Genomic DNA, 26,900 nt, shown 5'->3' on the forward strand with positions numbered 1-26,900 from the left:
TCTAAATAGGGACCAAGCTTGGAAATAGAATAAAGCTGGTTTTCAAAAAAATGAATAAAATACACTGCCAATAAGAATGATGTGGAATGATTTGGTGCTCAATATGAAAATCAGTAGCATTCAGGTATTTGTGGAATTGACAGGAAAGAAGATTAAAAAAATAAGGTACCAACAAAAATGGTACAAAATCAAAAACGTGCTTTAATGTGACTATACGAAGTCATTAACTACTTGCAAAAAAAAACTTAGTAAAACAATCTGCACTATGGTCTGATGCTAAAAGCTTGTTCTAATATTAGACAATGCATCTTGGCTCTCACTTGTGTCAAAGATGGAAAAAAAAAGTGCTCATGAACATGCAATGGTCTGACTAGCACACTGAACAGACCATAATGTTTTCAATGAACTTAAATTATATGGTCATTTCTCATCACTCATCATCTTCCCCTCAATTTTACATCCACAATTCTCAGTTTAGACCGTAAGAAATATAAAACAAATAAAGAACCAGCAGTTAAAATACTTTGAATAGGCAGGTGTTTTATTTTGTTCAGGCTTTGGGTTTTTATTTTACATTATCAAACAGAGCTGAGGTACTAGTGATATTTTGGACAAAAATTTTTCCATTTTTTCTGTAACTTCAAGGGTTATCATAGTAACAATACATACGCAAAAGTAGTAATGAATATACAGTTGCATGGGTACAACAGTCAAGCCAAATAAGCCATATTCTGTTCAAAAACCGTACTACTGAAACTGCACACTACTGCACCACAGAAGCTTTGATAGCTCAATTTGTGAAAGAATTTTCAAATCATACTTGAGAAAAATGCTGCTCTCGAAACAGTGTTTACAAGCTTGTTAGTTTTGTCAGTGTATAAAGAAGTTCTAATAAAAATCAGCATGCTCTTGTTTGGTCAAAGAACTTCCTCAGTTGAGCTTGAATAATAATTACTTATTTAGCTATTTAGATATTTTGGTGAAAAAGAATTCATTTTAGTGTTATTTTCTTGTACTCCCAAGAAAAATGTTTTTACATAAAAAATACAAATGGGAAAACATAGAAAAAAATAACCCAAGCCACACCATCTTACAGTATTTTCAGTAGCAAAATTATGAAAAAATTAGTAACCTAACAATGGATAAGCAAATCATTACAGCTCTGGCATGCAAGGCTGGGAAGCAGCCATTTCCAGGCAAAATCCCAAACTTTGATAGATGTCTCATGAAAACTAGGACATCGCTATGCCCATGAATGCCACACCAAAAGTAAGGCAGAATTATGATTCTTAGCAACGATGAGACCAACCATACCTGCAGCCCTACTTTAACAACGTATGGGTGTAGGCACTTAAAGGATGCAAAAATCCCAACTGGAGGGCATGACAGTTCCATTTGTTTATACTTTCTCCGATAGGAATAAGTGGTGTACAGCATTAACTGGAAACAGTTTCTCCACCCCACAACCAGTTAGTCTAAACATACTTCAGATACTTAGATCAGAAAGAATGTTACATGTAAAATAAAGCTAGTGTGTTCATGAAGTAAAACCTAACATGACAAAAAAAAAATTGGTCACACAAATCTAAAAGATTTAAAAACTGGAGTACAGAATAAATTAAAAAGTGGGGAGATAATCCAAGTTAAATAAAAATGCTAAATTATATTCTGGGTGTGTTAGTCAAACCACACAGAATTACAAACTTCTAACCAATATGGAAGCCCTAGAACAAAAAAGGCATAAACGATGCATAATTTTACAAGTCTTGCATGTGAAAGTTTTCCTTCCTTCAAATGCACAATTGAAGTGATCTCTGTATGCTAGATGACATTTTAATTTTACGTGTGCGCAAGTGAGCAAAGAGAACTTTCCACCATCCACAATACAAAGGGTTGATTTTGATCTTTTTCTGCCCATTCAATGCAAATTCATTTAGCTGGAAACAGTGCATAATTATTTGAAAACGCACATCTGAGTGGCCATCACCATGTTAGTGTACACAACCAATGTGACAGAATTTTATAAAAGATGCTGGACTCAACGTGCTAAAAAAGGAACTCAACATTGCATTATAGATGAATCATGCACACAATGATTTGGGTGTTATATCACAAACTGGAACTGTTAAAACTAACAGATTTTTGTAAAGTTTAAGAGATGTTTGGTGTAAATTAAGTTTTTTTAGTTCTCTTTGCACCCTTGAGAAATTTAGTTTTGTCAACAGATCACAATGAGAAACCTATCATTTAAAACAATTAAAAAGGTCTAATTCACTGGTGTCTCATTGTTCAGATAATGTAGTCACTGTCATAAAGCCACTTAGCATTCAGATGTTATCTGCATAAACTGTCCTTTACACTAAACAGTTACAGAATTCCATCATTAAAAGTGCAATATTATACAACGCAAAGAACAAAATGTGTCTTCTGATTAAAAGTAAACTGATGCAAGTTGAGTTTTGGCAATTACATATTTTTGTATTTATTTCCAATGAAGACACTGACATTTTCTCCACGTTTGTGCTAGTGAAGCTAATAGATCAATTACAAGACAGCCAGCAATGATGAATTGCAATACTTTACCAACAGGGTAAGATTACTAGCCAATATTCACACTGTGGTGGATGGTAATGACAAATAAGCAGTGGCTTATAGAGCCAATATTAGCAAGAGCACCCTCCCTCACTGACTGGTTGCTCTTGAGTCTTTTCCAGTTTTATATCGATCACTGAAATTGAACTGTGTTAAGGAAACTTACTATGCACTGCCTCTTTCTAAGTTTAAAAAATTAACATAATTGCTAGTTTGAAAGATTTTAACACAAGAAACCTCAAATTAAATCCAGTTTTGAACACTTCCCCAAAACATAATTGCAAAATGTATCAATTTTACAAGAACAAATTAAGTACATGGTACCAAATGAAAGCAATTCAAATCTCAGAACTAAACTCCTCCATTAGTGCTAAAAACAATTTAAGAAATGAACAAGTAGCACATTTGACACAAGCCTGATGAACATCCACTTCATTTCAATTTTCCTCTGATTTCTCTTCCCTCAACTAGTCTCCCTTTTCTAGTTTTCTGACACTTTCAAGCTATCGTTGAAGACTGACTATTCCCTTGCGTTTACCTAAATAATTGTTGTCCGTGGGATCTGAGTATTGTTGGCTAGGCCACCATTTACAGCCCATCTCGAATTATCTGGGCGAAGCTGGTGGCGAGCCGACTACTTGTACCCTGCAGCCCCACTGTGACGGTATACCCAGTGTTAGGAACAGAACTCCAGGAAATTGACCAGCAACCATGAATGAATAAGATAATTCCAAGACAGCATTGTGCAGGTTGGAGAGGAAGTTGCAGATGGTGCTGTTCCCATTAATTTGGACCCCTTGTTTGTAGGGGTCTTGGACTGGGAATGTATTATCAAATTAACCTCATGAATTATTGTAGTGCATCTTGTAGATGGTACATACCATTGCCAATGTGCATTAGTGAAGGGAGAGAATGATGGAGGTAATGAACTGGATGCCTTATGGCAGCTATTACATTTTCAAGCATTGTGGGAGTTGCATTTATTCAGCCAAGTAGTTGGGCCTAGAACAATACCCTGAGGAATTCCTGCAGTGATGAGCTGGGGCTGAGATGACTGACCTCCAACAGTCCTCTTTTATTCCAGGTATAACTCCAACAGCAAAGAAATCCCATTTGCTTGCACGGAAACACCAGCATTATATGCAGAACGTAAAATCAATTCAAACATGAAAAACAAATAAAGTCAAATGTTCTGCTAAAATTGCTTAATTTTAATCCAAGTTGAACAAGTTAGTATAATTTTGCTGTATTGAACAGATATATTTTTTAAAAAAAGCAAGAAAATTTAATACAAGCCAAGAAAAGGATACTGTCTTCTCTGCTCTTATCCTGTGTGCTTTCCATTCCAGGCAAGGCAGCAGCTACACGCCGGAAAAGCTGGGGAGATATATATAAAACTTGACTTTTGATTTTATTCATAATTTATAGAAAACTGTAGAAAAGGTGATAAAATTAGAAAATCTAAAATTAAAAAAATAGAAGGGGAAGCTTGGATATAATTAGGAATAAGAATGCAAGAACAGAAATAGGTGATTCAGGACCTTGAAATTGTACTGCATCTTTAAGCAAATTTGAAGAGTCCCAACCAAAACCTGAGATCATCTAGCCATAAAAGATCAACTCAGCAAGGATAAATTCCTGCAAATTCCCATATCATCAAATGCTATACAAAAATAAATTGTAGAAATAAATTAATAGACCAAATACAGCATACCTTTCAGGCAAAAATATTGTAGATCCTGTAAATCTGAAACACAGAAAATTCTGTGGAAACTCAGGTCTAGCAGAGTCTGTGGAAGGAGAAACGGCGTTAACGTTGCTTCTTCAGTTCTGAAGAAGAGTCCTACCGGACTCAAAACGTTAACGCTGTTTTGCTCTCCACAGATGCTGCCAGACCTGCTGAGTTTTTTCCAGCATTCTGTTAGTTTTAACTTTCCTAAGAGCTGCTTTAAGCATCATTAAGAAAAAGACAGTTACACGTTTTATTAATAAATCTTACCTTTTGTCAACTGTTCAAAAGGCATTTATACTCAAAAGCTTTGCATTAAAATATTGTAGTCCAGACAACTTCTACACTAATTTAAAATCAACTCCCCAATTACAAAATATTCCAATATTTGAGTAAAACTAATCAGGAAAATTCTCCAGCTGGACAGTCTGTGAAAACCAAGTTTCATTGTAAAACTAAAAAATATTTCATATGAAGTAAAGTTCCTTGTGCACTAAAATTGCTACAGGTAATTACTGACATATTGACATATATATTAACATATAGAAAATATGCATGGTAAATGCATACTTTGGGACTGGAGCAACGTTTGCAAGCTGGATTCCCCAGAAGTCAATATTTGGATCACTTTTTGCTTTTCTTGATTTAGATTTTTGACCTAGACTTGTATTGCCCAAGACACAACTTTAAAATTTGCAAATGGCAAAAAATGTGGAAAATTGAGAACCATAAGTAGAAGAGTGATAAACTTCAAGGGGACAGAGACTGGCAGAATGTCAGATGGAATTAGATGCAGGCAAGTATGAAGTGATAAATTTCAGTAGGAGACAACATAAGAGATACAATTTTAAAGGGCATGTCAGAGGGTGTAAAGGAGCAGAGGGACCAGAAATTCTGCATGCTCAACTTGTTGAATTTGGTACTGCAGGTTGAAACAATAACGAAAAGGATACATGGGATTCTGTGCTTTATGTAGCCATAGAACATAAAACATTTCACCACAGTTACACTGTAGGATAGAGTATACAGAAATGTACAAATGGAGCACGTAAGAAATGTACTGAACTAATGATGATGTTCATCCAAATGCAGAATGACAATCTAGAAAGTGAGTTGTTTTTTCCAGGACAATTTTGTATAGCAGTACATTCAAGAGTCAACCAGGGAGCTGGCTTTCGTAGACCTGGTAACGTGCAATGAAATAGAATTAATTAATCCTCAAAATAAAGAAGCCTCTAGTGATGATATAATAGAATTTCAGATTCTGTTTGAAAGGGAGAAGTTTGAGTAAATGACTAGTAGTTTATAGTATTTTAAATCTAAATAAAAGGTAACGTGAAGGCACGAAAGCACAGCTCTATAAGGTGAACTGAGCAACTTTCATGAGGGAATTGGATCAGCAACTAAAGAGAAAATACACAAGACTCATGCAACAAAAGTGGGGGAATGGGACTAGATAAGTTGCCCTTACACAGCAATACATAACAGTGGGTCTAAGGTTCTTCTGATATGCTACGAGGAATCATTAACATATTTAAGTATCTGAAAGCATGGTGTTACAGGAGTGAAACAATTTGCCCATTTTTAAAACATAAAATCACAGCAACAGTGTGACACCAAAATATAGAAAGCCAAAAGAAAAAGGGATTACTATGTAGACAATTACTTTCAGCGGTGAATTGGGAAGGATTGGTTGAGGAATCTGAAATGTACACTTCATAAAGGTCACTGAGGCAAGCACAGCACCTGATTTGATGAGCCTGATCCATGTAATTCATCTAATTTGACAGAACAGCATTATTTGTCCAGTTTTGTAAAGTATTTGTAAAAACCACCTGACCAATCATATCTTAACTTGATCTGACTGCAAATTTGAAATCTTGCCCAGTTACAAATGTTCAGTTCCAAGGAATATTCTATAATTATATTCCTTCAAAAGATGAGAGACTGGAAGTGACAGGACCCTAATAATCATTTCCTCCAGAAGTTGAACACAACATCTGAATATTAACAATTTCAGGCTTTGAGAAACAACTGAAAAGTCAACACTTATTCAGGACTCAAAAGTTGACCCTTTAACTCCCCAGTCCTGAGATTATAAACAATCAAATTTAACTTTGAAAAAGAAATATCAGAAAAAGAAACAGCAAGTGTTCCTGATCAAGGAAAAACAAATTTTAAAACACAATATAAACTTTAAAGAAAAAACTACTGTTCAGACTTGTCAACTTCAACAACTTCATACAGAAATACTCTAACTGCAAATTATGGAAAAATTCAAGTTAAATAAAACATCTACACATTTTTGCAGACTACTTTATAGTGCATTTGACGCAAATATTGAACTCAACCTGAAAGATCCTCCATCAAATGTTTCACCATCAATGGATTTTAGCATTTAGCACACATACATGCAAAACTGAACGTTGCAACTCTAATAGGCTCAATGTTGATGATAACGTGATCATATCACTGAAGTATCTGCCCATACACACATGGAACTTTTAATAAAACTATGGTTACCCCACGCAGCTTTTCATGGAAGTCAAACATCTTCATACTCATAGTAAAATAACATTTTTGTCCTCTGCTGGCTTTTGACTAATGACAGCATAAGTTGCATTAAATGCAATGATGAATATGGTGCGTTTCCATGTAGGACACCAACACTGCATACATAAAAAAGGTCATCTTTCTAAATACACGAAAGTACAGCATTTAGGTAAAAGTACGTGTATCATGTCAACATTGAAATATGGTTTCTGAGCTCTGACCAAGTGTCAAATACAGATTACTGACTTAAGAATGGTTCAAATAAGATCAAGCACATTTGCAAATACAAACAGTTTAGCTCACAAACTCAAAGGAAAAAGGGAGCGAACGTAGAAAATTAATGAGGTGACAATTTCAGAGAACAAGGAAACGGCAGAGGAGTTAAAACAGATATTTTGCAGTCTATATGGCTGACAAACCTAAAGAATATGGAGGAAGAATTAAGTACCAAAGTAGTATTAGACAAACTAATGTGTCTAAAGGCAGACAAGTCCCCTGGCCCTGATGGCTTGCATCCTGGGATCCTAAGAGGTAGCTACAGAGCTGGTAGATGCATTGGTCATAATTTTCCATAAATCATGGTATTTTTGGAGAAGTGTCATATGATTTGAAAACTGCTATGTGACCACCCAATCAAAAAGGGAGACAGACAAAAATTGGGTAACTACAGGCCAAAAGAGCTGAACATCCTTTTTTTGGGAGTGCATTGAAATCAATTAAGTAAATTGGGAAATGATAATCTAATCAAGTGGAGTCAGCATTGCTTCATAAAAAAAGGGGGGAAAAAAAGTGTCTGAGCTTCTCCAGAAAGTGACAACCACATACATAGAGGAGAACCAATAGATATGTTGCTTTTGAACTTTCAGAAGGTGTTAGTAAAGGTAATTCACAGTATGTTAAACCATAAAATAAGAACCCATGTTGTCAGAGTTTATAATTTCACATGAATAGAGAATTGGCTCATGGGCAGAAAGGAGAGAGTGTGGGGCTAAGGAGTTCTTTGAGGTTGGTGACCAGTCGGGTTCCACAGGAATCAGTACTGGGAACTCAATGGCTTATATTATGTATTAATGACTTAGAGGAAGGAAGCAAATACACTGTAGCCAAATTTTCAGATGACACCAAAATAGGTGGAATGGCAGATTATAAGGGGGATACAAACAGTTTACAGAAAGACATTAATGAGTTAGTAAATGGGCAAAACGTTGACAATATGTATAATGTGGGAGAATGCAAAGTTGTTCATTTTGGAAGGGACAACAAAAAGAACAGAATATTCTTTAAATGGGGAAAAAAACTGCAAAATGCTGCAACACAAAAAAGGTACTTGGGGAGTACTTGTGCATGAAAGACAAAGCTAGCACATAGAAAGCAAAAAGACAAATGGAATGTTGGCCCTTATTTCAGTGAGGCTAGAGTATAACAGTAGGAAAGTCTTACTGCACCTGAGTGTTGTTTTTTGTCCCCTGAAAGATATTATTTCATTGGAGACAGTTCAAAGGAGGTGCGCTAGGATGATCTCCAATATGGAAGGAGAAACCTATGTGCAAAGGCTAAATGGGTTGAGACTCTACTCACTAGAGTTTAGGAGAATGAGAGCTGATCTCATTGAAACATACAGGATTCTTAAGGGGATTGATAGAGTAAATGCTGACAGGATGGTCCTCCCCATGGGAGAGTCTAGGACCAGAGGGCATAGTCTCAGAATAAAAGAGCACTAATTGAAAACTGAGATGAGACACATTTCATCTCTCAGAAGGTTGCATGTATTTGGAGTTCCTTGTTGCAGAGAGTTGTGGGGACAGAATCCTTGTGTATATTTAAGGCTAGATGCACACAGATTCTTGATCAATAGGGGGAATCAAAGGTTATGGAGAAAGGGGAGGATTGTGGATGCAAGAAATGTCAGAACAACCATAAGTCAAGATTAGAGTGGTGCTGGAGAAGCACAGCACGCCAGGCAGCATCTGAGCAGCAAGAAAATCAATGTTATGTGCAAAAGCCCTTCATCAGGATAATCATTCCTAATGAAGGGCATTTGCCCAAAACGTCCATTTTCCTGCTCCTCAAATGCTGCCTGAACTGCTGTGCTCCTCCAGCACCACTCTAATCTTGACTCTGATCTCCAGCATCTGCAGTACCCACTTCTGGCTAGAACAACCAGGACCCTATTGAATGGTAGAGCATGCATGATTCTTATCTTATTAATTGAAAATCCAATAAGCTTCACAAGATTTCAATTTGGTATTAAATATGAAGTCACTGTTAAATAGCCTCAAACCCAACACACTTCCTAAAAAGTGGACACCATTGGAATGAACTGAATTTGTCATAGGCACACACAACAGAATTGTGTTCAAGCATACGATGCATTTAAGAGACATGCTATAAATTGAAGGCACTGAAACACACCACATAAAATTAAGCCCTCTAAATGCCTGTGCTTTGATGCTTGAGTAAATACATTGCAAAGCTTCAATCAATTTCTGGCTAACCACACAAACAGCTGGCACTCTATAGCAAGACTACTTATTAGCTTGAATCTTACTGCCAAATGATCTGCAGTAACAGTCTGTATTCCTTTCATACTTGCATTCTTGGAAACTATAGATGGATGTTTATTAATAATAGATCACCAAAATTGCTACAAAATCTTTGACCTGAGAGTAAGAACCTGATGGAAGTTGCAAAAAGGCTTCCCATTCCAGATCAACAACTGCTGAAACTACACACCAGTTGACCTGGTTCAGTAACCTGCACTTTTGAAAGGTTGATTTACTTCTGGATTTGTCTACTTGAAGAGGATTCAAATGTACTTTCTGCTGAAATACTATTTTTTATGATTGGACCTTGCCATTGCTCAGAACAAATGCAATGTGCCACAGTGGAAATGTAATTCATAATGATGCCAAGTTTAAATACTGTCAAATTTACCTAGCCCTGTCTTTCTACTTCAAGTATCAGCACTTAACTTTTACATTTATTCCAACTGCCTGGATAGGTTAGGTTGACTTTTCACAGTACAGCATTATAATTCAGAACAATGAAAATAGAGCTACACAAATTATTCACTTTCATACTTTTGCTTTTAATCTTGTCTTTCATATTTGGGCTTTGTAAACCCGGAGTGAAGTGAGAAACAGCTGTATTTTTTTTTATAAAGGGATCTACAAGGGTGGCTGCATCTTTTGAAAGCAAATAATTTGATACACAGTCATCTCTTTGTGTAGCTGTGGGTTTCAGCAATGTGCAGACAAACTGGAAGCTGAGGAGTTGCTTACATTTGAAGCTGACCGATTTGTGAACCAAGGACTATTTATCAATGACAAAAGTCCCCAGCTCATCCAAAAACAGAGATTGGTTGTCAAGTAGCTGAACAGCTTAGACAGTGAAAAAGAGATAGAAAAGCTGTCAGACTAAAAGATAAATCAGTCAGTCAGTCAGTCAGTCAGCAGTAGCCAAAACCTCACTCTTTTCTTCAGTAAGCCACTTTAAACCTGAAGAAAACCAGTCCACCAGTCCTTTAGCAGATGGCGCAGGTTGTGATTTCCAAAAGGATAGATCATAAGTGAATCAGGCATTTTGTGCTTCTTGCAAACCAGTGGAAGCATTCGGAAAAAGACTGAAGAAACTTTCAGAGCAGCAAGAATCAACCCAATAGATCTTGTGAGCAAAGAATTCAAAACGGTTCTTCCAGTTTTCCCTCCAAACTTTTGTGGGGATGGGTTTCCTTTCCACCACTGTTTATACTCATTTGTCTAAAAAGGAGTTTATACAAGGTTTTGCTTTAATTTTCATTGCTGCTGGTTGAAAATTCTGCAACATCCTCCCAACAGCATTGAGGGTCTACCTACAGATCAGGGCTTGCAGCAGTTAAGGTAGAAACTCACCACCACCTTCTCAAGAGTAACTAGGGATGGACAATAAGTGTATGTTACATGAGTGAATTAAAAACAATTGTAGAGTTTACTTAATTTAGCTTAATTGTTTATAACTAGAATCTAATTACATGCAATAATTAGTGATCTTTAAGTATGGAAATCTGATTTCATGTTTTCTATCAACCTGGGTCCGAAAATCAATTAGTTTGCTTCTTTAAAAAAAACATAACTACTCCAGCAATAGCAGGGTTTCATTTCAAACACTCTTCCAACTGAGGCGTCCAACTTCTTAAAATTAATTTGAAGATTCCTTTTTTAAAAGCAGTTTGTACTTTACATATAATATGGTTATATTAATCAATTTAAGTGTATTCAATTTAGGGTCTTAGGGAAAAAAAAATTATGAAAACATGAGAGCTGCTGGCATGGGTTACTTAAGGAAATATACAAGAAACAAATTGATTTCAAATTTTACACAACTGGAAGATGTAAACATCTACAGTTCCTCAAATGATGTGACTATATTCTCAGGCAGATTGTCCTAAGGGAATGAAAAGCGCACACAGGAATTAATTCTGTGACAACCAAATAAGTCATTGAGTTTGTCAAAAGATAGAAACAACGTTCTCAGACATTCCTCTTAAGTACAACTGCTAATTGATCCACAAAATATACATTTGTGTATTTAAATTTTCATTCCTTCACACTAAATCAACAAATCTTTGTTATGATTACAAACAAAACTTCACCACACCCCCCCCCCCCCCATCTTTCTCTCAATCCTGGTATCATGCCACATGACCCTTTGAAGTTTGTGCCTTCAGCTTCGTGACAGAAAAAAAGTTTATTTCCTTTGCAGCTACACCCCAAAGGAGCCAGGTGAAGACAAGCCAGGGCTGCAGCAGAGTTTGGTGTGGTGGTAGCATTCCTTGAGATCCAGAGTGTTTTCACAATTTTACTGCTTTAAAAGTCTGCACTTAACAGGCTCTATATCTGCTAGGTACTGCCTTAAATAAAAGTATGGGCAATAAAAGAAGGGCTTATGCCCAAAACGTCAATTCTCCTGCTCCTTGGATGCTGCCTGACCTGCTGCGCTTTTCCAGCAACACATTTTTCAGGTCTTAGCAGAACTCAGTACGTGCTGCACCCAAAGCCCATACAGTCAAACCACAATTTCTGGATTCAAGCACAAGTAGGCACCTCAAAATTTGTAGTGTGAACATTCTTAGCATTCACCACTACTAGGATCATTAAATCTGGGCCATGATCTTCAAAGACTTGCATGCAGTACAAGGTAAACAAGCTTGTGGCGCAGATTGAAATTGGAGGCTATAATGTGGTGGGCATCACAGAGACATGGCTGCAAGGGGATCAGGATTATGAGTTAAACATTGAAGGATATACATCCTATCAAAAAGTTAGGCAGGTGGGCTTGGTGGGGGGGCAGGGGGAAGGTTGCCTTATTAAGAAATGAAATTAAATCAAAAGAAAGAAATGAAGTATGGTCAGATGGTGTAGAATCTGTGGGGGGTAGAATTGAGGAGTTGCAAAGGTTAAAAAAAGTGATGTACAGGCCTCCAAACAGTAGTCAGGAGCTGGGGAGCAAGATACACCAGGAGATAGAAAAGATGTGTAGGAAAGGCAAAGTTACAACGATCGTGGTGGATTTCAATATGCAGGTGGACTAGGAAAATCAGGTTGGTAGCGGATTACAAGGAAAGAAATTTGTGGAATGTCTATGTGTTGGCTTTTTGGAGCAGTTAATGGAGGAGCCCACAAGGGAACAGGCAATATTGGATTTAGTGTTGTGCAATATGGCAGACTTAATAAGGGAGCTAAAGGTGAAGGAACCCTTAGGCAGCAGTGATCATGACATGATTGAATTTACTCTGCAATTTAAGAGGGAGAAAACAGCAGAGGTAAATGGTGTTACAGCTGAATAAAGATGAGGCATGAGGGAGGAGGGAGGAGCTGGGTAAAATTGACTGGGAGAGGAGCCTAGCAGGAAAGACAGTGGAACAGCAACGGCAGGAGATTCTGGGAGTAATTCAAGAGAGACAGAAATTCATCCAGAGGAAAAGGCAGCATGGTACAATGAGGATGAGGCAACCATGGCTGACTAGCAAAGACATGAAGAGCATAAAAGCATAAGGGAAAGTTTATGATGTAGGAAATCAGGAGGATTGGGAACATTACAAAGACCAACAGAAGGCAAAAAAAAAAAAGGATGGAGAAGATTAAATACGAGGGTAAGCTAGCCAGTAATATAAAAGACTATAACAATTTCTTTAGATATACAAAAGGCAAAAGTAGGCATTACACCGCTGGAAAATGACGCAAAGGAGAAGGTAGTGGGGAATAAGGAAGTGACTGAGAAACTAAATAATTACTTTGCATCACACTTCACAGAAGACACAAGTAATATCCCAAAAATTCAAAAGAGTGAGGGGGCAGAGCTGAGTATGGTGGCCATCACGAAGGAGAAGGTGCTAGAATAACTGAATGGCCTGAACATGAATAAATGCCCTGGACCCGATGGACTACACCCCAGAGTTCTAAGCGAGATAGCTTAAGAGACAGTGGAGGCATTATTGATGATCTTTCAGGAATTACTACAATCAGAAAGGGTCCCAGAGGACTGAAAATCACTAACTGACACCCCTGTTTAAAAAGGGAGTAAGGCAAAAGACGGAATATTACAGATCGATTAGCCTAACCTCAGTCGTGGATGACATCCTGGAATCCATTGTGAAGGATAAGATTTCTGAATACTTGGAAGTGTATCGTAAAATAGGACAAAGTCAGCCTGATTTCATCAAGGGGAGAAGTGGATACCTCAGATGCTGAAGATTAGAGTAGTGCTTGAAAAGCAAAGCAGGTCAGGCAGCATCCAAGGAGCAGGAAAATTGAAAGACTTTTGCCTGAAACGTCATCAGGAAAGATGAAGAATGGCTTTTGCCAGAAACGTCGATTTTCCTGCTCCTCAGATGCTATCCTACCTGCTGAGCGTCTCCAGCACCACTCTAATCTTCATCAAGGGAAGGTCATGCCTGACAAATCTGCTAGAATTCTTGGAGGAAGTGAATGGTGAGTAATAGGGTCTTGAGTGCAGTGGACTTTGGAGTCCAGGTGTACGGTTCTCTGAAAGTGGAGTTGCAAGTAAACAGGGCAGTGAAGGAGGCTTTTGGCACACTGGCCTTCATCAGTCTGGGCATTATGTATAGAAGTTGGGAAGTTATGTTGCAATTGTACAGAATGTTGGTGAGGCCACACTTGGGAGTATTGTGTTCAGTTTTGGTCGACTTGCTTAAGCAAGGATGTTATTAAACTAGAAAGAGTGCAGAAAAAATTTACAAGAACGCTGCCAGGACTCAAGGGTCTGAATTATAGGGAGAGGTTGGACAAGCTAGAGCATAGGAGACTGAGGGGGGAATCTTATAGAAGTGTATAAGATCATGAGAGGTATGGATAGGGTAAACGCACTCAGTATTTACCCAGGGTTGGGGAATCGAAGACTAGAGGGCATCAGTTTAAAAGGTAGAGGAGAAAGAATAAAAGGGAACCTGAGGGGCAATTATTTTACACAGAGGGTGACATACATATGGAATGAGCTGCCAGCAGAAATAGTTAAGGTGGGTACATCAACACCACCTAAAAAGTATAGGAAAGGTTTAGAAGGAAATAGGCCAAATGCAGGGAAATTGGGTTAACGTAGATGGACATTTTGGTCAGCATGGACCAGCTTGGGCTGAAGGGCCTGCCTCCATGCTGTTGAACTCCATGCCTCTCAGTAAACGAGGTGGTTAGACCAAGGACAGCCAATGGATGTTATCTACCTGGACTTCAAGAAGGTCTTTGACAAGGTGTTGCACAGGAGGCAACTGAGTAAGATAAGGGCCCATGGAGTTAGAGGCAAGGAGCTCGCATGGATCGAGACTTAGCTGTCAGGCAGAAAGCAGAGAGTGGGGATAAAAGGGTCCTTCTCAGGATGGCAGCTGGTGACAAGTGGTGTTCCAAAAGGCTCAGTGTTGGGACCACAACTTTTCACTTATACATTAATGATCCAGATGAAGGATTGAGGGCATTCTAGTTAAGCTTGCAGATGATACAAAGATAGATCAAGGGACAAGTAGCATTAAGACGGCAGGGAAACTGCAGAAAGATTTGGACAGGTTAGGAGAGTGGGCAAAGAAATGGCAGATGGAGTACAATGTGGCAAAGCAGGAGGTCAAGCTTTGATAGGAAGTACAGAGGCATATCTTCTAAATTCGGAAGTCTGAAGTACAGAGAGACTTGGAAGCTCTAGTCCAGGATTCTCTCAAGGTAAACTTGCAGGTTGAGTCAGTAGTTGGGAAAGCAAATGCAATGATGGCATTTATTTTGAGAGGACTAAAGTATTAAAGCAGGGATGTACTTCTGAAGCTCTAAGGCTCTGGTCAGACCACATCTGGAGTAGTGTGTGCAATTTTGGGCTACATATCTAAGGAAGGATGTACTGGTCCAGAGGAGGTTCACGAGAATGGTCCCGGGAATAAAAAGCTTAACATACGAGGAACATTTTGAGGACCCTGGGTTTATACTCAATTGAGTTTAGAAGGATGAGGGGGGGGTCTAATTGAAACATACAGAATACTGAATGGCTTGGACAGAAAAGATGTTGGGAAGATGTTTCCATTGGTAGGAGAGTCTAGGAACGGAGGGCACAGCTTTAGAGTAAAGGGAAGACCTTTTAGAACAGAGTTAAGGAGAGACTTCTTCAGCCAGAGAGTGGTGAATCTATGGAATTCATTGCCACAGAAGGCTGTGGAGGCCAGGTCATTGAGTATATTTAAGATAGATAGGTTCAAGTATCACAAGGAGAAAGTGGGAGAACGGGATTGAGAAACTGATCAGCCATGATTGAATGGCGGAACAGACTTGATGGCTGAATAGCCTAATTTCTGCTATGTCTTATGGTCTAACCAGCCAGGTACTCTCTTGCACTGCTTACAGTAACTCACGCTGAAGGATCCTCTTTAGTTGTGAAATTCAAGCAAGAATGATCAAACTCTGAAAATATTCCTCCCATGTAACCTACAGTAGTAATCAAACCAATCCTAATTTAGCTGACTTTCGACAGTACAAAACCCCAATATACAACAGAAATTGAGAACACCATATTACCTTTCAACAAAATTCAAAGCAAGACTATCGCATTGTATAATCTCAATTTGCTAAAAATATTTTGCAATCCAGAGAATTAGTAGCTTTCACTTGATTTAGTAGCACACAGGTAAAGAGACAGCAAGTTATAGTGCACGAGAATAGTGTTTCAAAAATTCTAAAGTAGGAATAGTTTCCCTGACGAGCAATAAATAACTGATAAAAGAAAATTAAATGGAACTACATATACAGTATTATGCAAACAACAGCACAAATTAAAATATAGGGAAGGTTTCATAAAGCAAGACAGGATTAAAAAGCAGAATTTCCATCAATTGCATACTTGTTTATTTAATCCAGCACCTTAAAGACAGCAGGCATCATATGCAATACATTAGAAGCACAAGTCCTGAAATTAGCAGCCCCCACCCACCCACCCCAATGTATTAAAAGCAAAGAAACAATTAATTATTGGAAAAGTTGCAAAATGAACCAGTCAAACATTTAATCAAATATCCAGAAGTGAAATTCTGAATATTACAGAAACAGCCAGCCAATCTAAAGCACTCCAGCTTTGTTTGGAGCCAAAATGCTTCAGGATAATTTAAGTTTCATACAAATTGACTAAACAGCAATCTTAGTAAATGTGGGTTCCTGGTATTCCAGCACATTTTCAAGTAGTAACTAGATATCTATCGGATTAGCTGGATTACTAATTTTGGATTTAAATTCTAATTAAACGGGCACAAGGCTTTTATTTCTTCACATTGGATCCCTGCAATCACTTGGTAGAAGACAGAATGACAAAACATCATGAACTGATGGACATTATAACCTATTGTTGCACTGCTTCCAATAAATTAAATATCCAAGTTTTTAGCTGTCTGTTCACCTTTATTATTTGCTTGACAAAAGGCAAGACAAAACAAAAACAAATTGTAAAACAAAGCATATCAACAGTTCAACACTGTAGGCTTTGTCTGGGTAGCAAGATACATTATATAAGATAAAATTTTAAAAATCTATAGTGCAGCAAAAGGAAAAATTCCACTTGGAAATTCATTGTTGCTTGTGCACAAAATATTCACTAGGAGATAGTATTTAAAGACATTGCTGAGGGACAAAGCAAACAGTACTGTACCTGTTCTAGCTTGTTGTAGAGAAGTGGGCGGGGATCTTAAAAATAAGTAGTATGACCAAATGATTCCACAGAAGGCTAGTCTTTATCTCATTTGATATTAGAGGTAAAAAGGTTTTTCACCTTCGGACCCAAGGTGCAATATTTTGCAGACAGGAAAAAATGTCCAATTGTCAACTGTACTTCAGATTCAGAAAAGGTGAATAAAAAAAAAAATCCATGTTCCTGCTGCTATTAAGAAAGTTGCAGAAGTTCACAACTTTTCTTTTCGAGGGGAAGTGGGGCAAATATGTCCTGAAATGTACTGTTATTACAAAAAGAACTATGCATACTGGATCTTAAAAACAAAAACAGAAACGGTGGACAAAACTCAACAAATCTGGCAGCACTTGAGAGAAGAAAGCTCTGACGAAATGTCACTGGACTCAAAATATTAACTCTGCTTTCTTTCCACAGAGAAAGAAATTGTGTCCCCAAAGACATTTCATCAGAGCTTTCTTCCCACAGGTGCTGTCAGACCGACTGAGTTTTTTTTAGATTAGTGTGAAAACAGGCCCTTCGGCCCAACAAGTCCGCACCAACCCGCCGAAGCGCAACCCACCCAGACCCATTCCCCTACATTTACCCCTTCACCTGACACTACGGGCAATTTAGCATGGCCAATTCACCTGACCTGCACATTTTTGGACTGTGGGAGGAAACCGGAGCACCCGGAGGAAACCCACGCAGAAACAGGGAGAATGTGCAAACTCCACACAGTCGCCTAAGGCGGGAATTGAACCTGGGTCTCTGACACTGAGGCAGCAGTGCTAACCACTGCCAGCAGTGTATTCTTATTGCTCACTTACCTGTTTTACATTGTAGCCAGCTTTAGCGCTAGTTTCAATAAACATTACATTCAGTTCTTTGGCTTTTCTTTCTCCTTCCTCGATTGCAACTTGCCTGCAACAGATGAAAGAACTTACAATAAATTTTCCAAATGTAGATGTGAGTTGGAAAGATGAATCATACATTGTAGGCGAACTTTAGGGCACAGATTATGTAAAGCCAATGGTCAAGTGATAACCCCAAACTAAAGGCTAATATTTTCTGATTATAGGCCATTCTAGCTTCATATAGTAGCTTCAAATTAAATGGACAAGCACATAGAAAGCTGCACGAAAAATCTAAAATCACAAATTTATAAAATGTATTACTCCTCCCAGTACAGAGTAGAATAGCAAGTTTCTGGTCAAAACAAGAAATCCCCACAAAGTGATTTGTTCAAAAACACAATAAGGAACCAAAGGGCAAGTCTAAAATTTCTAAAATTGCCCAAATATAGGTGACAGATGTTCGAAGAGTTATGTTCTCAGATTTAGACCTTGATGCTTTTATTCTGGTGCTATTGGACAAAAGGATAAATAGGTCATTCTGCAAAGTTATTTTCATACAAGGTTAAAAAAAAATACAGCCTTTGTATATTTTAGTGTCCAACCTAGTAATGAACAGAACTCTCTTCCAAGTCAAAGCCCTGGAATTCCTTGCCTAATGACATTGCAAGTGCTCATAAGGACTGCAGCAGTTCCAGACAGGCTCACTACTATGTTCTCAACAGCAATTAAGGATAGGCAATAAATGCTGCCCTAGAGACTTAACTCCTACATTCCAAATACAAATACTTTATAGAATAACTATAAAAAGCAACATTGTTATAAAATTTTACAGATAAGTCAAACATCCATGAATCTATTCATGTACCCTTCCTGTACTGAATGCTACTGATTTTCTCCACCAATGAGTCAAAAGTAATCAGAAAGCTTTGTGGATTGAATGCTCACCAGGTTAAATACATCATTCTTAGAATTCCATTCCTCATTGGAGTTAGGGAATACGATTTGGTACTCATCCCTATCGCAAAGTCAATATTTTCAAGGACAAAAAAGACTTGGTTTCGTTATGAACCGACCAGCCAGTACAAAATTTTTCTTCATTGATTGCATGAATAAATAATGTTCACAATCCAAATATGCTTAAAAAATTCCAGTGTTCAAGTATCTGGAATGCTGGGTATTTTGTATATAGAGGTACAGTATATAGGGGTAATGATCCTATACAAGATAATGATTGTGCATGAAGCACTGGAATATCCTATGAGAGACTTTAGACAGAGTAAAAATGTATTCAATAGGAAGTTGCACTGTTTGAGAAAGACAATTGTTTGCAAAATGTAGACCATAGAGAAATATAACTGAAGTATTTAAAATTACAAAAGGACAGCCCAATCAGGTACAAACAAACAGTTTTAAGTATTTGACAGGCACTTTATACCAACAGTGTAGGAGAGACCTCTCTTGTCACAAAGAGCTGCGGAAACACTTTCTGGTTTATTGCCTACAGTTAAAACTGCAGCTGGGAGGTTTCCAAGAGCTGCTTCATGTCACAGGTGCTTTGATGGGAAAGATAGACAACAACTGAATTTGCATGTATATTCCCATATACCTCCGGAACACATGAAGAAATGACTGAGAGGAAGTCCTCGGCTAATAAACAATACTCAACATTAGATCAGAAAGGTGAAAGAAATGGGGTGAAAGCGATCTGGAAACATGATGCAGAAACTAATTGGCAAACTGACTGTTCTGTCATGTTAATATCATTTGCAAAGGAACAAATTGAATTCACTACCTTTGGTCTGTAAACAAATTAGGGACATCAACCACTTACAAAAGATAAATGATTTGGATGTGAGCATAAGAGGTATAGTTAGTAAGTTTGCAGATGACACCAAAATTGGAGGTGTAGTGGACAGCGAAGGAGGTGACCTCAGATTACAACAGGATCTGGACCAGATGGGCCATTGGACTGAGAAGTGGCAGATGGAGTTGAATTCAGATAAATGTGAGGTGCTGCATTTTGGGAAAGCCAATCTTAGCAGGACTTACACACGTAACGGTAAGGTTCTAGGGAGTGCTGCTGAACAAAGAGACCTTGGAGTGCAGGTTCATAGCTCCTTGAAAGTGAAGTCGCAGGTAGATAGGATAGTGAAGGTGGCGTTTAGTATGGTTTCCTTTATTGGTCAGAGTATTGAGTACAGGGGTTGGGAGGTCATATTGCAGCTGTACAGGACATTGGTTAGGCCAATGTTGGAATATTGCTTGCAATTCTGGTCTCCTTCCTATCAGAAAGATATTGTGAAACTTGAAAGGGTTCAGGAAAGATTTACAACGATGTTGCCAGGGTTGGAGGATTTGAGCTACAGGGAGAGGTTGAATAGGCTGGGGCTGTTTTCCCTGGAGTGCGGAAGCTGAGGGGTGACCTTAGAGGTTTATAAAATCATGAGGGGCATGGATAGGATAAATAGATAAAGTCTTTTCCCTGGGGTGGAGGATTCCAGAGCTAGAGGGCAGAGGTCTAGGGTGAGAGGGGAAAGATATAAAAAGAAACCTAGGCAGCAACTTTTTCCAGTCAGAGGGTGATACGTATATGGAATGAGCTGCCAGAGAGAGTGTTGGAGGCTAGTAGAATTGCAACATTTAAAAGGCATCTGGATGGGTACATGAATAGGAAGGGTTTGGAGGGATATGGGCCAGGTACTGGCAAGTGGGACGAGACTGGGTTGGGATATCTGGTCAGCATGGATGAGTTGGACCGAAGGGTCTGTTTCTGTGCTGTACACCTCTATGACTCTATATGCAGACAACAGGTCACCAGGCAAGGATGATGTAAACAACCAATGTAAAAACTAAAATGTTGCACTGGCTGCAGGCCTGAAATAAAAACAAAGGTGTCGGAGAAACTCAACAGGTCTGACAGCATCTATGGAAAGAGGAGTTAAATGTTTCGAGTAATTAACTTTGTTAACTAATTAACTATGTCAAAACATGAACTGAGTTTCTCTCTCCAGACCGGATGTGTTTCTCCAGCACTTTGTTTCTATTTGTTGTGGGCAAAGGCTACCTGGGTTTAAAGACAATGGTAATTCTCAAAGTCATCTTCATACAAGTCCATACAGGAAACTGACAGAAGGTGGAGGATCGTATGTGAAAGATAACATTACTTTCTTGCAGTTGAGGTTTCACAAGAAAAACTTACCTTTTATCAGCAAGATCAGTCTTATTCCCAACTAACATTATGATAACATCACTTCCTCTCTCTGTTCGGACATCATCGATCCATTTTGTGGTTTGTTGGAAGGAGTTTACATCTTTTGTTTTAAAAAGAAAGAGTGTTAGATGCAAATCTGACCCAGCAATACAAGCAAAGTTCGGTGTTTTAAAAATGTGTCCAATGTGACAAACAGACAACAAAGCAAGAAACTTAAAGAAATTAAAATAGATAATTATAATTAATTCCTCCTGTTCTCTACATCGCAATGATGAGTTACAAGATGATGATCAGGGAAGATACTTGGGAAAATCCAACCTACTTCCCTCAGCATGTTTCACAGGGAAAAAAAAACTCACCAAATGCCAATAAGCAATGTGATTTGAGGACTTATTTAAGTGAACATTCTTACATGAAATCTCTTCATACTAAACCATTACATCAAACTGCTGCTAACACAGGTAAGAAGAATGTGCATAAAATTCAATATTAACATAAAATGTAAGGCCCCATCCTCTTCAAAAAATGAGCAGCTTTAACTAAGTGCTTCACTTCTGAAAGGCACAGTTAATTTAAAAGTAAACCACAAGTGAATGAAACAAATATTTCCTTGCACAAAATATCAATAGCCCCAACCTGCGCACTCTAAACAGAATTGTGGATACTTTCAATTACGCATATTTCTGAAGTATCACTATGCAATTGGCTTGCTGGACACAGGATGTAATTGGTGTGAAAGAAAGATCCATTTTAGATCATATAGTGGGGAAGTGATTCCTCTCAAACAATTATACTAAATTGATACCCTCAGAACAGAATTTAACCCTCTTCACAAATGCCTAGATTGCTTTCAGCCTTATTTGAATTTTAATGTAAATAATTAGAAATCTGCTTCTCGTTTCTTTCAACGCTAGAGATTGAGATTCCCTTTTCCTACAAGGCCAAAACTTAAGGAATTATTGTATCACTATCTTACTCCTTTTACCTTTGGTTTAATGTCAAGTTCCACATACAAAACAAGATGCTGCATGTTACACTTTAAAGAAAAATAGCTGGAGTATTATCCCTTTAAAAAGCAACTTCTCCAGAACTATCAAATAAGCAGCTCCTTTGGAGATCAAGAGGTGATTTAAGAGATGTTCAAAAATCCCAAGATGTGTTAAGAGCCATGGAGACTAACCAGTGAAGCATCTATTCAGTGGGCATAAATTTAAAAACACTAAGATAACAATGGGAAGGTTACAAAAGGAATCTATCTTTTAATAGGACTTCTAATATGCTGAAAGTGTATGAGAGATAATGCTAGGGGCATAGTCCATTCGATTTTCAAAGGGGAGAATAAACATTTGAAAGTATAAAACATAAAATGAAGCATGGAAAATGACTGACTTGCACAAACAGCCAACCAAATTGCTTCAGTGTGATTTATAAATTTCTAATAATTTAGGACTTCCAATTTAGGAGTCAGATTTTCTCACCTTTGCCTCATAAGGTGTCATATAAAGTTTTATTTATCATTGAGCACCCTTAACTTCAATCAATATTACAGCTTGGAGGCATACATTCATCAGCTAAACAATGTAAGAATTACCAGTTTAAAAATACAGCTCCAGTTTCAAATGGGGAGGAGTAACTCACCTCCTGTCTCCCCACATCCTGTCCACCATTACAAGGCACAAGCCAGGAACATGATGGAATATCCCTACTCGCCTGGATTATACAGCTCCAACCACACAAGCAGCTTGACACCATCCAGAATAAAGCAGCCCATTCAACTGGCAATACATCTACAAGCATCATTCTCTCCACCACAGATGCTCAGTAACAGCAATGTGTACCAAGTACAAGATACATGACAGAAATCACTCAAGATGCTCAGACAGCACCTTCCAGACCACTTCCATCTAGAAGGGCAAAGGCAGTAGATACATGGACACCACCACCACCTGCAGGTTCAACCCCAAGCCATTCACCCTCCTGACTTGGAAATAAACCGCCGTTTCTGCACTATCACTTGCTCAAAATTCTGAAATTTTATCTCTCGTGCATATGGATGACAGTAGTTCAAGGAACCAGGCCACGACCACCTTCTCAAGGGCAATTTGGATGCATAATAAATGCTTGACAGCCAGCAACACCCACATACCACAAGTGAATTAAAAACTGCAGCTATTAAGGACAAATCCACGGAAGACTGATAAGGCATTCAAAAAGATACTGGGAAAGACTATAAACCCAGCATGTTCCCTTTAGGGTAAAATTTAGGAGCAAGAGATACCTGGATATCTATAGATATTCAGGATTGGACAAAAAGGGAAAGATGAAGGGACAGATAGAAAGGGAGCAAAATCAATGGAGGCCAAAGAGGAGAAAGTGCAGGGGAAACTCAAAAAAGCAATTTGGAGAACAACGAGAGAGGGTATAAAAATATACTGGTAGGCAAGAATTCCAAGATATTCTACAAATATAAGGGGGGAGAGAATAACCAGGAAACAATAATGCCGTTTAGGGACCAAAGGGGGAAATCTGTGCGTGGAGCCAGGGGACATTGGAGCAAAGTGTTAAATGAGTGCTTCGTATCTGTCTTCAAGTGGGAAGAGGATGTAGGTACTGAATTTGGGAAAAAGGACTGTGGGGTTCTCAAGCAGATTGACAAAAGGAACAAGCTGGTATTTGGAGGTTTTGGTCGGCTTAAAAGTGCATAAATTCCTAGGTCCGGATGACTGGTCTCCCCACAGCAACCTGAATTCATTTTTCAAGAAGGATAAACCAGGGACGGGCAGACCACTGAGTCTCACTTCAATGCTACGGGAACTACTGGAGAAAATTCTGAAGAAGAAAATTTATCTCCATTTAGAGAGGCAAGGTTTGATCAGAGACAGTGAGCATGATTTTGTTAGAGGAAGGTCATGCCTAACAAATCTAGTTCTATTTTTGCAAGGATGGGACCAAGTGCATAAAGGAGAACAGTGCAGTTACATAGTTTATGGATTTCAGCAAGGTCTTTGACAAGGTCTCACAAGGGACACTGATAAAAGGTGGTAAAAGCACACAAGATCCAGGGTAACTTGGCAGGTTGAACCTAAAATTCACTTAGTGGCAGGTACAGAAGATGGTGGTCGAAAATTTTTTATGTGACTGGAGGTTGGCATCCAGCGACATATTCCAGTGATCAGTGGAGGGTCCCTTATTGTTTATGGTCAATAAGAATATGCGTGTCTGTGTATATCGTTGACAGTGAGGAAGGTGGCCTGACACTACAGAGGACAAACAGATCAGTCACATAGGCAGATGGAATTTAACCTTAATAAGTGTGAGGTGATGCACTTCGGAAGAAATAAGAAAAAGGAGTACTCAATGAATGAAAGAACAGTAGGGGAAGCTCAGAGGAATCTTGGGGTGCTTGCCCACTGATCCCAAAAGGTGACAAAGCAAGTAAATAGGGTAATTAAGATAGCACATTAGTCACTTGCCTTTATTAGTCAAGACATTCATAAGAGCCAGGAGGTTATGTTACGCCACAGCTGGAGTACTGCAGTTAGTTCCAGGCACTACATCATTGTAAGCATGTGCATCGGAAGGGGTGCAGACAAGATTCACGAGGATGTTGCCTGCAATGTAGAATTTTAGCTAAGAAGAGAGATAAGCTCGAGTTGTTTATTTGGAGCAGAGAAAGTTTGGGAGGGGGGGGGGGGGGGGAAGAGACTGAGTGTGGTTCATAAGACTTGAGGAACATGAACAGGGATTTAAAAAAAAAATCAGCTGCTTTCGAGTTGAAGGGTAAATAACAAAGGGGCATACTTTTAAGGTGAAAGGCCAGAGAATTAGAGGGGATTTGAGGAAAATTATTTTCACCTAGGAGTGGCAGAAATCTGGGACGCATTGCCTGGAGAGTGTAATAGAGGCTGGTAACCTTAACCTTTAAAAAAGTACTTAGATGAGCACTTTGAGTGATGTAATATGCAAGACCCTGAGCCTAGTACTAGAAATTGGGACTAGTGTAGATTTAAGGAGAAAGTGAGGACTGCAGATGCTGGAGATCAGAGCTGAAAATGTGTTGCTGGAAAAGCGCAGAAGGTCAGGCAGCATCCAAGGAACAGGAGAGTCAATGTTTCGGGCATGAGCCCTTCTTCAGGCCATTACTGAAGAAGGGCTTATGCCCAAAACGTCGATTCTCCTGTTCCTTGGATGCTGCCTGACCTGCTGCGCTTTTCCAGCAACACATTTTCAGCACTAGTGTAGATTTAGCATAGTTTCAACATTATAGACTCAATGGGTTGAAGAGCCTCTTCTATACTGTATGATTCGATGATAACACAACCTGTAAATTGGAACAAGAAATTCCTTTAAGCTATTTCCAGCCCCATGGTTAGGTTTTGCTTCAAGTCAAGCAAGAACATTGGGAGATGAAGTTAAGTGAGCAAACCTTTCCTTTCAGATGTAGCTTTAAGAATACTTTTTTTTTCAAATCATCAACTTAAATCAAAAACGTGACAAGCTGAAGTTGTCAGGATATCACCTCAGTATACTGCTTCATAAAACATTATGCAATCCTTCAGAGAGGTCCTAATTTTAACTGCAATGCTCTGAAGGGTATGATCGAGGAAGTGATGAGTTATCCCAGGATATTTCAGTCCTTGCAGAGATGGTGCATAGCACCAGCTTTAATAAAGGAAAATGTTTTGATTCAAAACCAGAGGAAGTCAATATGCATATTTTTCTTATTAAAGGGACCATCATTGTTCAACTTTACCTGGATTGCTTCTTCAAAATAAGGCGATAGTTCCAATGAATTCATAATATGCTACAGGACCACTTTCCTCCGGTTTTAGTACAATACATTTACTCTAATCAAGTTCAATTTTCAAAGTAACATTCACATGCACACATGCTTAGTACAATGGTGACAACTATGTATGAGGCAACATGCAAATTTCACATTTCCCATGGCTCCAGGCCTTAAATGAAAATGGTTGTGTTTCATGTTGACAGTGTAAATAATTCAATCCCACACATTCACACAGAGGCCTGAGTGAGTCAACTCTGGTCCTGAGATCATAAGATACCACTTGATTTGGCTTCACTACTTCTAAAATCTAAACTTCTACACTAAATTCACTAAAGTCCAGCACAAAGTTGGTAGCATGAGCATCCATGAAAAACTCTCAATGCTGAAAAGGGTGCTCTGAGGTTGGTGTTAAGGCAAGTTTCAATTTAAGGAATTGGATGACATGTTTGGGTACGCTTCATCAGATATGAGAATAATTGGTAACATTTACTCTCCAATTAAGTGGGTAACATTTTCAAAAATTTTTGAAGTTCTCCCAAGACATGCTGTTTTTGACTGTAAAATCTGCAAATCGTCTGCAGGCAGCTGTGACCATTTCTCTCTCAAATCTATACCAGACGGAAATACAAAGTGAGGCTGCAGACTTAATCCTGCAGGAAGTTAACAGAGGATACTGCATCCATTTTTAAAACTTAGCATCGGCTGCTCAAATATCATACAATTAGGATCACAATTTCATTTTTGAGCTATAAATGCTTCAACTAATTGTGGCAGGAGCCATGAGAGGTCTGGAAATGTTTTAAACAGTTGGAACTTGGGAGTCCCAGAATCATGCACGCGATTAGGGGCTTTTAATTTATTTTGCTGCGATCCTGAAAGAACGTGCATGTGAATGAACATTAGAGATGGGGAACCAGCTCTGCTCTAATGCCCCCTCTCATTTTTATGCTGCCTACGAGCTTTGTACCATCTAAGCCATGAAAAATTGTC

General features: G+C 38.5%; 1 protein-coding gene across 2 annotated transcripts in view; it reads right to left on the bottom strand.

Moving 5' to 3' along the window:
- Window positions 1-520: 520 nt before the first annotated feature.
- Window positions 521-26,900, bottom strand: part of rab6a (RAB6A, member RAS oncogene family) — an 81,534-nt gene continuing 55,154 nt past the window's right edge. For both annotated transcript variants that reach the window (XM_043692192.2, XM_043692193.2), the window contains exons 5-8: window positions 21,110-21,221; window positions 17,884-17,977; window positions 3,903-3,969; window positions 521-2,728 (exon numbers count right to left, since the gene is read on the bottom strand). In XM_043692192.2, coding sequence (XP_043548127.1) covers window positions 2,664-2,728; window positions 3,903-3,969; window positions 17,884-17,977; window positions 21,110-21,221 — 338 coding nt within the window. In that variant the 3' untranslated portion in view covers window positions 521-2,663. The remainder of the gene's footprint in view (window positions 2,729-3,902; window positions 3,970-17,883; window positions 17,978-21,109; window positions 21,222-26,900) is intronic.

The sequence above is a fragment of the Chiloscyllium plagiosum genome, unplaced genomic scaffold (genome assembly GCF_037043375.1).
Source record: "Chiloscyllium plagiosum isolate Xiang-an unplaced genomic scaffold, Cpla_swu_hap1 HiC_scaffold_6, whole genome shotgun sequence".
Lineage (NCBI taxonomy): Eukaryota > Metazoa > Chordata > Chondrichthyes > Orectolobiformes > Hemiscylliidae > Chiloscyllium > Chiloscyllium plagiosum.